Raw genomic sequence first — 13,834 nt, 5'->3', positions numbered from 1 at the left:
AAAGAGCTGATGTAGAAACAGTATACAGAATCAGGTTATCCTTTAATGTTCTGAGCAATGCTGCTTCTATTTGTGCAAGAAGATGACCGTTAGTGCTAATGAAAATTCATTTTTTATTTTTAAAGACTCAGTTTCTGATTCAGGAGTGTGCGTCACTGATTACGAAGCCAAATTTTATCTCGACGCTGTCCTATGCCATTGATAATCCATTGCACTATCAGAAGGTTGGTATTCCTTTTATCTTTAGTGGTCCTAAGAATGTGATCTCTTATTAGGTTTTCTAAAAAGGCCTTAATCCTTGGTCTCATAATATCATATTTTAAATAAAAAATTTCAAATACTTTCTTTGGAGTTTTTGTAGCTTTCTCACAAAGTCAAGGTGGTTTGATAATAGAATCTTAATAAAACCAGATCATGTGAAGGCTTAAGCTTGTCAGAACACAGTTCCACAGCTGTTGCTAGCAGCACTACAGAATTGTCACTCCTATGTGTACCATAGTTGGGTAAACAGATGCTTTTATAAACTTTTTGAAAATTGTGTGTTCTTACTTTAAAATAAAGTTTGGTTTGTTTCAGAGTTTAAAGCCTGCACCCCACTTATTTGCCCAGCTGAGTAAAGTTCTCAAGTTAAGCAAAGTACAAGAGGTAAGTGATTTAAGAAAAGAGGTATAGGCAAAATTAGAAATAAAACAACTATTTGCCTCTTTGGTCAATCTAACCCTTCTTGTTTCAGGTAATTTTTGGCCTTGCCCTCTTGAATTCTTCCAGCTCAGATCTCAGAGGTTTTGGTAAGTTTCCCTTTCCCTAGAGATCCTACAGTGAAGTTAGAGTCTTTAAAATCCGTGGGTTTCTGAGTCTTGAGCCTCCATAGTTTAGAGAGTAAGCTTATTTTCTTTTGGTCTCTTATGTATGTATGTATATGTACGTATGGTAAAAACACATAAAATTTACCTTTGTAACCATTTTCAAGTGTATAATTCAGTAGTGTTAACTATATTCACATTGTTGTATAATGGATGTCTGGAACTTCTTTGTCTTGCAAAACTGAAACTCTGTACCCATCCAAAAATTCTCCATTCCCTCTCCTCCTCCTGCCCCTGCCCCCCACCGCCAAGCCCCTGGCAATTGGTCTTTTATTTATGCCTACCAGCTAGAGCTGTAAAAACATTAGAGGGTGAAGGGTGAGTTGGTGAATGAGAATGATGATCATCTGTATTTTGATGGTATGTGACTTCTTACCCATTGTGGTGCAAAAATAACTTGTGGTTTTTTATTTACCTCACTTTTAGCTGCCCAGTTTATCAAACAGAAGCTTCCAGATCTTCTGCGTTCTTACATTGACGCAGACGTCAGTGGAAATCAAGAAGGTGGCTTCCAGGATATAGCAATAGAGGTCCTACACCTCCTCCTCTCCCATCTCCTCTTTGGGCAGAAGGGAGCCTTTGGAGTTGGACAGGAACAGATAGACGCTTTTCTTAAGACACTGCGCAGAGGTAAAAAGGAGTGTCTGTAGCCTACAAAAGATGATTTCTTTGGATGAACACACATTACAAAAGGATTGTATAATACAAATGGAGACAGTGATTTACTTTTCTGTTAACTTCATAATCTTTCAAGGAAGAGAGTATTTTGTAATTTAAAATATGAAAATGATAAAAGCCTCATAGACAAGGTATAAAATGAAGAGCACTTACCAGCAATATTTGTTATCTAAGTACAGTCTCATTTCAGATTTGGTATATTTCCACGTGGTCAAATTTTTCACTTTTAGGGAGACAGAGACTACTGGTATTTGTGACATGCTCTCTTTAGTTTAAAATGTTGATCACTATCATATATCCACTTTACCTCTTGGCTGTTGGCATTGTTATGCTAAGATAACTCCTGGTTCTGTTGTTGCCATCCTCCTTCCTCTGATCCTTTTTTTAGAGATAGTGTTTAAAACAAATCTTTTATAGTGAACTAAGCACTATCCATTTTCACTCTTCTTATTGTTTACTTCTTAACATTGATATACTTTAATTTAAACTTCATTAACTTTCTCAGTAACAGGATGTTTTCCCCTTGTCAGTGAAATAAAGAGACTGATGTACCGATGATTTCTGATGTCTTCCTTACATGGGAATTGATAGCCCTTTTGTGAAATTTTAAAGTAATATTTAGGGTGCAATAGATAATGGGATCCTAATATAAAAAATTAAAAATATACTTATGACCATTTTTTGTGATATAAGAACATTCAAATTTTAGAATTGGGGTTGAAGTCATAACTTGGGCTAGGCTAGCTGGATTGGAAAAACTGAATAAACTTTGCTTTGAATATGGACCTGTGAAAACTCAGGTTTGAGGGGCTTTTTTTAAAGAGTAAAAGAGGACAGTTTGTTATTAATCATTATAGCAGTTATAATTATCTTTTTCCTTCTTCAGATTTTCCCCAGGAACGCTGTCCCGTGGTGCTTGCACCACTTTTATACCCTGAAAAACGGGACATTCTAATGGACAGAATCCTGCCTGATTCTGGAGGGGTAGCTAAAACCATGATGGAGAGCTCTTTGGCTGACTTCATGCAAGAAGTGGGCTATGGCTTTTGTGCAAGGTTGGTAGTCAGACATTTTAAACTTCTGATTACTCTTGTGAAAAGCACAATGTAATTCTTTAAAGCAAGTACCTAAAGATTCCTTAATGTATTATCTTTGCCTCTCAAGAATTTTGCTTCTAAATTTAATCTTCAACGTATTGGTTTTGGTGGCAGCTATAAATGTTCTCGTGGCTAAATTTCTATCTCCCCATCCCCCCTAGTTTCTCAAATTTAAGGATCAGAGGTTCCTAGCCTAGTTGCCATGGTAGGCAGTTTTAGCTTTCCAGAGGGGGAGGGCATTGAGGCAAGTGTCCATGGAACTTGCATCATTTCCCATCCAGCATGTCTAATATGCTCTTCCCTGCCCCCACCCTCAATTTCCTTGCTGTACCTTGATTTTCTACAGTCTTCCTTTTCTGCCCTTTCCATACGCTGCCTCACAAATTTTCCTCACCTGCCAGGGGCATAAAAGGATATTGTTTCAGCCTAATGGTAGCATATAGGACTGTGATATAGTGGATTGTTAATATTTTTCTGAGAATATGTTATTAAGGGCATTAATGTGCTTTGCTTTGACTTTAAGTGTAACATTTAATGTTTTTAAAACTCATACAAACCACATTTCCACTTATGTTTGAAAGTGTATTGTGTGTGTATAAATGTGCCTGGCATAAAACTTTTGTTGATGCAAAGTGAAAAAGTTAAAATACATTTTAACTTTTTTTTAACTTTTTTTTAACTTTTTTTTAAAATACATTTTCAGGGCTTTGTACATATCAGAATAACCCTTGAGTTATCAGTATTTTAAAGAATAACTTGATTTATACCGAAGATTGAGGAGGATAATTTTATGTCTCTTTGTAGATAATACTGTTAACTCATACTTCCTTCTTCCATCAGTATTTTAAACTTTTTCTATTTTCTTAAGTAGGTGGATTTTTACATTCCTAGCTATGTGAAAGTAACAAGAAATGAAACTTATTACTCTCTGTGTTAGTAAAACTCCAGCAACTTCACTCAAGTGCATTTTACATGAGTGTTTCTTAACCTTGGTATTGAGGGTACCATTTTTCTGAAGTTAAATTTCTGTTTCAGTATTGAAGAATGTCGCAATATAATCATGCAGTTTGGTGTTCGGGAGGTGACAGCTGCCCAGGTTGCAAGGGTTTTGGGAATGATGGCTCGAACTCATTCAGGATTAACAGATGGAATTCCATTACAGGTAGGTGTGGAAATAAACTATTTTACAAAGTGAATTAATGTCCTGTCCTCTTTATTTTCTTTATTAAATTACAGTATGATTGTTCTACCAGCCAGAGCTGAACACATTGAGTAGTTGGCTTTGTTTAATTCAGATTTTACTTCTACAGAGTATCTCTGCTCCTGGCAGTGGGATCTGGAGTGATGGAAAAGATAAAAGTGATGGAGCACAGGCACACACATGGAATGTAGAAGTCTTGATTGATGTTCTCAAAGAACTGGTGAGTACACATGTAATGTTATAGATTTATGATGTTAGTATGATGTAGCCCAAAGAAAGAAAATTTTAATGAATAAAGTGCCTAGCTGAATGAGAACTGCAATGTTTTATAATTTCTGACTTCAAAAGTAATGAAGGGTCCGAGATAATTATGTACTGGAAATAGTATGCAATCACACTCTAGCTTTGTTCATAATGAATTGTTGCTATGCAATTCTGAGTAGCACTGCTGAGGTGATTTGGTAGGTTGTTAGTATGTGGTTTTTTTGGGGAGGATGAGTTTGTTACAAAGTAATGATTGTATGAGGAATTATTGAGGAGAAAGGAAGACTTTGAATGTTTTCTGGAAGGTGCAACAAAAACCCTGCCAACCTTGTTTATGGGATATTATTATAGGGATAATAAAAATCCATACTTATCTTACTATTTCCACTTCTGAAATATCCACAAACTAAATAATTGGTCCCCAAATAAACAACGTACCTCTCCTAAAATGTTGAACTGTTAAAATAACATAAAAAAGTGAAACTTCTGGTTATTAAAAGGGAGTGATGAAATTTAGTCAGTGAAAGTACAGTGGAGTCAAGATCAAGATAGAATGTTTTCAGTCTTGTTCATAAAATGTCAAGGAACAAAATGTCACACTAAAGACTACAAATACATACTTCCATAACATTCTTGATAAAGTGTCAGGTCATTTGTCTATCCTATTTCTCATTTTTAGTTTTCTACATTTGTAACTTATAAGTAAAATTGAGTAACAGGGAATCATACTGTTCTCTGTGTGACCTTACTACTAACAGCATCAGTGGGTTTTCTTTTTATTTTTTTTAATAGTAGATGGGTTTATGATGTTCAGACCTACTCTTTAGTTATAGAGAAGGGAAAAAAATAACACGTGATCATGGCAGAAAACTTAGAAAGTGAAAAGGAAGAAAGAAAAGCAAAATAAAACCACAGTTTTAGCACTTAAGGATAACCAGTTACTAATTGGTTTGGTTTTTTGCTTTTTTAATTTTTAAAAAAGTAATTTATTTTTGTCTTTGCTTCGCACGGGCTTTCTCTAGTTGCGGCAGACGGCTTACTCTTCGTTGCGGTGCACAGGCTTCATTGTGGTGGCTTCTCTTGTTGTGGAGCATGGGCTCTAGGTGTGCGGGCTTCAGTAGCTGTGGCGCACGGGCTTAGTTGCTCTGTGGCATGTGGGATCTTCCCGGACCAGGGCTCAAACCCGTGTCCCCTGCATTGGCAGGCAGACTCTTAACCACTGTACCACCATGGAAGTCCCTACTAATTTGTTTTTAACCTGTGGTTGTCTTGCAAATATGAAAACATGCTTTTCCCTCAGTTTTATCTTTGTACTTTATTGCACTATTGAAAAACTTTTTTAAAAAAAATTGCAGACAAGGACAGTTTTCCATGTTATCTGAACCTATGTTTTGATTTCAGAGAGTATGAAGGCTATAAATTGAACACCTTCACTGTAGATTTGAATAGTTGAATTAGTAATCTCTTTTCTTTCTTCTTCCTTTTTCTCGTATGTTTGAGTTTCTGTACAGTTTTTTGTAGAAAGGGAACAGAGGACAATTTCATATACACTTTGGGTTAATAATTTTTCTGATTTACTTCCAAGGATGGGAGGAGGAAACCATAGGGGCATGCCTGTGGATTTACCAAACTTAACTCTCTCTAGGATAATGCTGTTTAATAGTATATTTATGGTTTTATTCTGTCACAGTCAGTCCTTGAAACAAATTTTAGAAAGAAAACAATGTTACCTATGAATGCCATTGTTGTCTTAGAGTAAATACTGCAACTGACGTTTATTCTTTGTACCGTATACAAAGCAAGAATTAAAGTCTTCATGGATTGAAAGGTGTCACCTTATAGCAAAACTAAACTGGACATAACGCTTTGGTTGGAGATTTAATTATGAAGTGTGCACAGCCTTTTTTTCTTTCAAGCACAAAATATTCTTTCTTTTCTTCCCCCCTTTTCTTTTTCGCCGCGCTGTGCAGCATGCGGGGTTTTAGTTCCCCGACCAGGGATCGAACTTGTGCCCCCGGCATCGGGAGCTCAGGGTCTTAACCACTGGACCGCCCAGGAAGTCCCAAGCGCAAAATATTCTTAATGCTTGGTGCAAAGTGTTTGGTAAATTATCTTCTCTAAAGTTTCCTTTGCTTTGTGTTTCTTTAAGGAATCTCATGCTGCTTTATGAATACCTTTTCATAAAACATTTTTGAATGAAATTTTTAGTCATTTTGACATAAAGAATCTAGACCACTTTTCCTGATGCATACATTGGGATGCTTTTAGGGGAGATCTTTAGTTAATTAAGATTTTTTTAAAAAATAAATATATTTATTTTTGGCTGCATTGGGTCTTCATTACTGCGCACGGGCTTTCTCTAGTTGCGGCGAGTGGGGGCTACTCTTCATTGCAGTGCACGGGCTTCTCATTGCGATGTCTTCTCTTGTTGTGGAGCACAGGCTCTAGGTGCGCGGGCTTCAGTACTTGTGGCTCGTGGGCTCTAGAGCACAGTCTCAATAGTTGCGGCGCACGGGCTTAGTTGCTCCGCGGCATGTGGGATCCTCCCGGACCAGGGATCAAACCCCCATGTCCCCTGCATTGGCCGGAGGATTCTTAACCACTGCACCACCCGGGAAGTCCTTGTTAATTACGATTGATATTTGGGATAATTGATTTATCTTTGCAACTTTGTTCCAAGGTAGTGGAATCTTACTGTAAAGACGAGGCACTGAGTGAAGCATTATCTATTTGCCATATTGGGATGGGAGTGTTAGTTGGACTAAAGTAGGGGAAGAGAATTCCCCTTTACATACTCACGTATTTACAAGTATGTTGTGAACAGAAAGGTAACTTTGAGTAGCTTGCTAGTAGAGCCAGTTTATTTTGAATATTAATAATTTACCTTTCCAAGTCTCTTTGGAAATGCCAGAAAGATTTAGATGATTTTGAGTCTATAATTAGACCATCTTGATTGAACTTCAGATTTAATATGACTCTTTGGGTAAAGCAATCAAAATATGTCCATTTCTGTTCATTAAACTTTTTTTTGGCTGCGTTGGTTCTTCGTTGCTGTGCGTGGGCTTTCTCTGGTTTCAGAGAGCGGGGGCTACACTTTGTTGCGGTGCGCGGGTTTCTCTTGTTACGGAACACAGGCTCTAGCCGCGTGGGCTTCAGTAGTTGTGGCACGAGGGTCCTAGAGTGCGCAGGCTTCAGTAGTTGCTGCATGTGGGCTCAGTAGTTGCGGTGCGCAGGCTTCAGTAGTTGTGGCTCGTGGGCTCAGTAATTGTGGTGTATGGGCTTAGTTGCTCCACAGCATGTGGGATCTTCCTGGACCAGAGATCGAACCTGTGTCACCTGCATTGGCAGGCGGGTTCTTAACCACTGCACCACCAAGGAAGTCCCTTTTCATTAAACTCTGAAATGCTTTTCTTTTTTAGAACCCAAGTTTGAATTTCAAGGAAGTAACTTACGAACTGGACCATCCTGGATTTCAAATTCGTGACAGTAAAGGACTTCATAATGTAGTGTATGGCATTCAGAGGGGTCTGGGTATGGAAGTGTTCCCTGTAGACCTCATATACAGACCTTGGAAACATGCAGAAGGTCAGGTAAGTGAATGATGTTTAGCTATAGAAGAGACAAAGAATCATGGCTTAGATAGTGCCATCTATCCGTTGATTAAAATATTCTTTTAATGTAGAATTTGTTTTGCATTCCTCAGAAAAGCAGAGACTGATAAATTTTGAAGGAACATTATTATAGTTTAGTACCAGTCAGACTCAGCTGAAGTGTAGCAATCAAACTGTTTTCCCAGTGGTTTAATGATGTTTATCTCCAAGGTCACCTCACCATGCACCTTTCATTTGTCTGACTTGTCTGTGGTTTTGAAAGATCAAATAAGATTTTAAAGGGAAATTTCATTCTGATGAATGAGAATTAAAATTGAGATTAGCCTAGTGAAAATGTTTCACATTTTTATAACATTCACAGTCATTTATGATCGTAAGGACTTTTTTCTCTTGTTCCAGCTCTCCTTCATTCAGCATTCCCTTATAAATCCAGAGATCTTCTGTTTTGCCGACTACCCATGTCATACTGTTGCCACTGATATTCTGAAAGCACCACCAGAGGATGACAATCGAGAAATTGCCACATGGTAAACACTCTTCATCTAGCTTTTCTTGAAAGGGTCACTTATACTATTTTGAATTATAAGATTAATAGTGAGCCAACTACATAGTTAAAAGGTTTAAACAAAACACTATTTTTTTTTTTTTTTTTTTGCGGTACGCGGGCCTCTCACTGTTGTGGCCTCTCCCGTTGCGGAGCACAGGCTCCGGACGCGCAGGCCCAGCGGCCATGGCTCACGGGCCCAGCCGCTCCGCGGCACGTGGGATCTTCCCGGACCGGGGCACGAACCTGTGTCCCCTGCATTGGCAGGCGGACTCTCAACCACTGCGCCACCAAGGAAGCCCGAAACACTATTTTTAGTAAGCCTACTTACCCTGAATTTTTATATAGTAGGATGTTGGTGGATGAAAATCTATATTTAGTCTCCTTATCATTACATACATCTTTCCTCTTGTAATGTCTGCCATTGTATATTTTCTGTAACAATCAAACGTTAGAAGGAGGTTTTTACTTCTCCCTTAATGTTAAATCCCTTTCTTCTCTCTGTAGATTTGCTTGCTTGCTTCCTTTTTTAAGTGGTTCAAAATGGCCAACTCATGAAATCTATTTATTTATTTATTTATTTATTTTTTGTGGTATGCGGGCCTCTCACTGCAGTGGCCTCTCCCGTTGTGGAGCACAGGCTCGGTGGCCATGGCTCACCGGCCCAGCCGCTCCGCGGCATGTGGGATCTTCCCGGACCAGGGCACGAACCCGTGTCTCCTGCATCGGCAGGCGGACCCTCAACCACTGTGCCACCAGGGAAGCCCCAACGCGTGAAATCTAAAACGTTAAGCTGAATTATCTATTTTCTCTGAGTTTCAACTCAAAATTTCTGCTGGAGAATCTGACTGGCTCAGTTGGTTTCTTCTGGAACTAACTCCTCCCTGGGATGTGAGATAAGGATGGTAAAAGTACTTCCATCACTGTTACAATACACCCACAGCTATGCAGAGGGGTCACGGACTGGATTGGTCCCCAAAGACATCTACTTTATAATGTTTCTTCCATTTTTTCCAACCATACTCCACTGGGACACATCTTATATAACAAAGGATGGTAAACTTCCTGTAAAGGGCTTTGCAGGCCAGATGGTCTCTGTAGCAACTACTAAACTCTAATTGTAGCACAGTGTAAATATGGGTGTGGCTCTGTTCCAACAAAACAGTATTTACAGAAATAGGCAGTGGGTGAGATTTGGCTTGTGGATATAGTTTGCTGATCCCTGTTCCGAAAGATTGACTGAAACAGTGGTTGGTTCTGAAGTGTGTCCTTTCCCCAGGTGCTAGCCAACATTGGTTGTACAGGATTGGTTGTGTTTTTTTTCCTCCAGTTAAGTCTAATGTGTATGGCAGTATGTCTTCTTTTTATTTTATTTTAATAGATAAAGGCCTCTTTCCATTTTATAAAATTGAAATGTCATATACATTTAATAATTCCTTAATGTAGCTATATATTCAGGTTTCCCTAATTGTCTCAAGAATGCTTTTTAACAGTTTGTATGATTGAGAGTCCAGACAAGGTCCACATAGTTTCTTTTATGCTGTTAAGTCTTTCTTCTCCCTCTTTTTTTTTTTTAAACATCTTTGAGTATAACTGTTTTACAATAGTGTGTTACTTCCTCCTTTACAACAAAGTGAATCCCTCTTTTTTTTTTTTTTCTTAAATATAATTCTTGGCCATCGATTTAATGGAGAAGTAGGATCAGTTATCCTATAGTTTACCCTGTGGTATGGGGTATCTATTTCCTCATGGTGTTTTAATTTGATCCCTATCCCCATAGTTTTCATGGACTAAGGGTAGCAAATTGGGGCAAAAATAATTCATAGGGGGCATTGTGTACCTAAGTATAAAATCTTGGTGTTACCAAAGTAAGTGTTTGGGCTTTTTTTTTTTTAATTGAAGTATAGTTGATTTACAGTGTTATGTCAGGCTGTATTTTTATGTAGAATTTTTCTTGTGTGTAATTATATCTATATTTGTGTTGGATTTTTGACTGTTTCTAAACTTCTGTTTGTTTTTATTTTGCACTCTAATCACAAAAGTTGTGGGTTTTTGTTTGTTTGTTTTTTTGTTTGTTTTGGGTTTTTTTTTGCGGTACGCGGGCCTCTCACTGTTGTGGCCTCTCCTGTTGCAGAGCACAGGCTCCGGATGCGCAGGCTCAGTGGCCATGGCTCACGGGCCCAGCCGCTCCGCGGCATGTGGGATCTTCCCGGACCGGGTCACGAACCCGTGTCCCCTGCATTGGCAGGCAGATTCTCAACCACTGCGCCACCAGGGAAGCCCCCACAAAAGTTTTTGATGGTAACTCTTTGGTAAGGCGGTCCATGGTTATGCACACGGTCAGTTATGTCTGCTGTCCTTCATCATGTATTCTCTTAATTTGGACTGCCTTTGAAATTAGTGAAAGCATACCAGCATTATATATTTGAGATGAACAGCACCAATTTAAATATTTTTCAAATATTAAAAGATGACAACAACTTGGTTTTGTCTTGATAACTGGTATCACTTATTTAGAAAATGAATTTTGTGTACTTAGATTTTCATTGATAGAGTATCTTACTTCCATTCTTGTTAGGAAGAGCTTGGATTTGATCGAATCTCTGCTGAGGCTTGCAGAGGTAGGGCAATATGAGCAAGTCAAACAACTCTTCAGCTTCCCTATCAAACACTGTCCAGACATGCTGGTATTGGCCTTACTACAAATCAACACCTCCTGGCACACCTTGCGCCATGAACTCATCTCCACTCTGATGCCAATTTTCCTTGGAAACCACCCTAACTCAGCTATAATTTTGCACTATGCATGGCATGGGCAGGTAAGATATGACCATTTCTTTGTCTTAATAACTGACATTCTTTTTTTTTTAATTGGGATATAGTTGATTTACAATGTTCTGTTAGTTTCAGGTGTATAGCAGAGTGAATCTGTTATTACATATACATGTATCCACTCCTTTTCAGATTCATTTTCCGTATAGGCCATTACAGAGTACTGAGTAGAGTTCCCTGTGCTATACAATAGGTCCTTATTAGTTATCTGTTTTATATATAGTAGTGTATATGTGAATCCCAGTCTTCCAGTTTATCTCCCCCCACCCCATAATGGACATTCTTTCTTTCTTATTTTTAATTTGGCTGTGCCAGGTTTAAGTTGGCGGCATGTGGGATCTTTAGTTGTGGCATGCAGGGTCTTAGTTGTGGCTTTGGGGGATCTAGTTCCCTGACCAGGGATCAAACTCAGGCCCCCTGCATTGGGAGTATGGAGTCCTAACCACTGGACCACCAGGGAAGTCCCAACATTTCTTTTTTTATTAATTTTTATTGGAGTATAGTTGCTTTACAGTGTTGTGTTACTTTCTGCTGTGCAGCAAAGTCAATCCGCGGCACGTGGGATCCTCCCGGACCGGGGCACGAACCTGTGTCGCCTGCATTGGCAGGCGGATTCTTAACCACTGCGCCACCAGGGAAGCCCGACAGATACTCTTTTGTCCATTGATTCCTCCCCTCCATAGCCTACATTTTAAATAAAGATATATGTAGAAGCTTTAAGAAAACGCAGTCATCTTCCCCTTTATATCAAGTGCCCCTTCCCCTTTTAAGATCTTCCTGCTATAGTTCGTTATAAACAAGTGCTTTTAAAAATTCGGGTAGGACTTTATAAATGAAAAACGTTAGCCTTGGTTGCATGCCTTTCAGTCAGACCAACTCCATTTCTAGAGACTTAAATCACATGATAGACAGTAATGTTTATCAAACATTTAACCAAAAGTTTGTAGCCCAGACATTCTTAGGCTTTTCTCACCACATCTGTGAGGTGGAAAGGGCAGAGTGGAAGGACTTGTATCTCCACTCCTGGTTAGATAACTTGTTTCTCTAGGACTCTCTGTCAGTCTAAGACAGTTACTGGAAAGTGATTTAGGCAGTGATAGTAATTGCCTTGCTGTTGCTTCTGTGAGAAACATTTTCTAAATTACCATTCAACTGCACACCTTTAGACCAGTCTTCAAAGACAGGCTGTTTACTACTAAAAAAAGAAATTGAATAATTACAAAAAATGAGCATGATCATTTGTGAAAATAGCTAGATTTAGAATGTACAAACTCTATATAATTCCAGAAATACTGATAAAACACTACCCTGTGCAGCATGAGAGATGATTACCTTAAACTGTTTTGTTTTTATAGGCCAGTGATTTGTGATTTAATTTAAGGGATCATATAAACTTGATGCATCCTCATATTCTCATCATATTTTGGCTTTGAAAATGTATAGGCAGACTTTTATAGGACAAATAAATTTGTTGTATGTGACTATATGACCCCAGGGTTTTGGGGTAGGCTTCATTTGGGAAATATGGAAAAAACTGCTTTCCCACAAAAAAAAAAAAAGTCACTGTAATCAATGCTTGAGGTTTGAGCTTTGTTGTCTGCACTGATACACCTCAGTTTTACATAAATACAAGTAAAATCAGCATTTGCAATAGCATTTGCAACAGCCTGTCAAAATGGTCAGTAGTATTGCTATTTAACCCTCCTTTTTCTTTTCTTAGGGACAGTCTCCCTCAATCCGCCAACTTATCATGCATGCAATGGCAGAATGGTACATGCGAGGGGAGCAGTATGACCAGGCCAAATTGTCTCGAATACTTGATGTGGCCCAGGACTTGAAGGTGAGCTTGGAGGGACAGATTAACGTTTTTTTATTTATTAATGATAAAAAATAACATTTTTATGTAACATAGATGCTTTAGGAATAATTCACATGTAACTAACTCTTAGCTAGAATGGTTGAGATTTAGAATTTTTCCTTGTATGTAGAAAGAGATTGGAAGAAGAGTGGTTTTAGAAATGTAAAAATGTTTTCATTTACATTTCACTGAATTTTGTTTGGTCGTCTGTGATATTTGTAAGGCTGTTTTAAAGCAAGTGATAATTGACCTCAGATGTAATCTGTGAGATACAATTTTTTGGAGAAACTGGTTGGCTTTCAACCCTTTGGCAGATTTCATTAGCGTTAACAGGGTCTTTTGACAAATAGTCTGATTCTTGATGTCTTTGATCCCTGGTAATGGTGTTGTAGTTGTACTTAGGTTAGAGTAAGCCTGAGTTTAGATTTTTTAAAATGGGTAAGGATAATTTTTCACGCTTTTGTGTTTTGCTTTGCTTTAGGTTAAATTATTTGAAAAAACACAGGGTAAAGTTTATTTTGAAGGTAAAGTCATGTGTTTGTCTTTGAAATGTGATTTTATTTTAAGTAGGGACAAGTGTTACCATTGATTTCTGCTAAGCTGTTTAAAAAATTATGACTAAGAAAATATTAGCAGTATGTTTTATTTAGACTTGTTTGTGAAAATAAAAACTGGAAACAGAAAATAGGACAGAAAAGTCACTCAGTTGCTTGACTTGTAGTTTCTAATATCCTTTTTCTTTAGGCCTTGTCAATGCTGCTAAATGGTACTCCATTTGCCTTTGTTATTGACCTTGCTGCACTTGCTTCACGTCGTGAATACCTCAAACTTGACAAGTGGCTCACAGATAAAATTCGAGAGCATGGAGTAAGGATTTGTCTGTTTA

At 38.2% G+C, this 13,834-nt stretch overlaps 1 protein-coding gene across 15 annotated transcripts in view; it reads left to right on the top strand.

The window, feature by feature from the left end:
- The window catches only part of CNOT1 (CCR4-NOT transcription complex subunit 1), a 97,360-nt gene that overhangs the window by 36,214 nt on the left and 47,312 nt on the right, over window positions 1-13,834 (top strand). For all 15 annotated transcript variants that reach the window (XR_010837779.1, XM_059045395.2, XM_067019311.1 and 12 more), the window contains exons 4-15: window positions 126-224; window positions 577-645; window positions 734-788; window positions 1,290-1,493; window positions 2,428-2,596; window positions 3,674-3,800; window positions 3,949-4,059; window positions 7,523-7,693; window positions 8,114-8,241; window positions 10,837-11,077; window positions 12,811-12,930; window positions 13,693-13,815. Coding sequence is in view for 14 of the 15 variants with exons in the window: in XM_059045395.2 (XP_058901378.1) it covers window positions 126-224; window positions 577-645; window positions 734-788; window positions 1,290-1,493; window positions 2,428-2,596; window positions 3,674-3,800; window positions 3,949-4,059; window positions 7,523-7,693; window positions 8,114-8,241; window positions 10,837-11,077; window positions 12,811-12,930; window positions 13,693-13,815 (1,617 nt within the window). In the remaining variant the exon portion in view is untranslated. The remainder of the gene's footprint in view (window positions 1-125; window positions 225-576; window positions 646-733; window positions 789-1,289; window positions 1,494-2,427; window positions 2,597-3,673; window positions 3,801-3,948; window positions 4,060-7,522; window positions 7,694-8,113; window positions 8,242-10,836; window positions 11,078-12,810; window positions 12,931-13,692; window positions 13,816-13,834) is intronic.

This window comes from Kogia breviceps, chromosome 18 (genome assembly GCF_026419965.1).
Source record: "Kogia breviceps isolate mKogBre1 chromosome 18, mKogBre1 haplotype 1, whole genome shotgun sequence".
NCBI lineage: Eukaryota > Metazoa > Chordata > Mammalia > Artiodactyla > Physeteridae > Kogia > Kogia breviceps.
The sequence above is the reverse complement of the archived record's forward strand: the minus strand, read 5'-3'. Positions and strand labels throughout refer to the sequence as shown.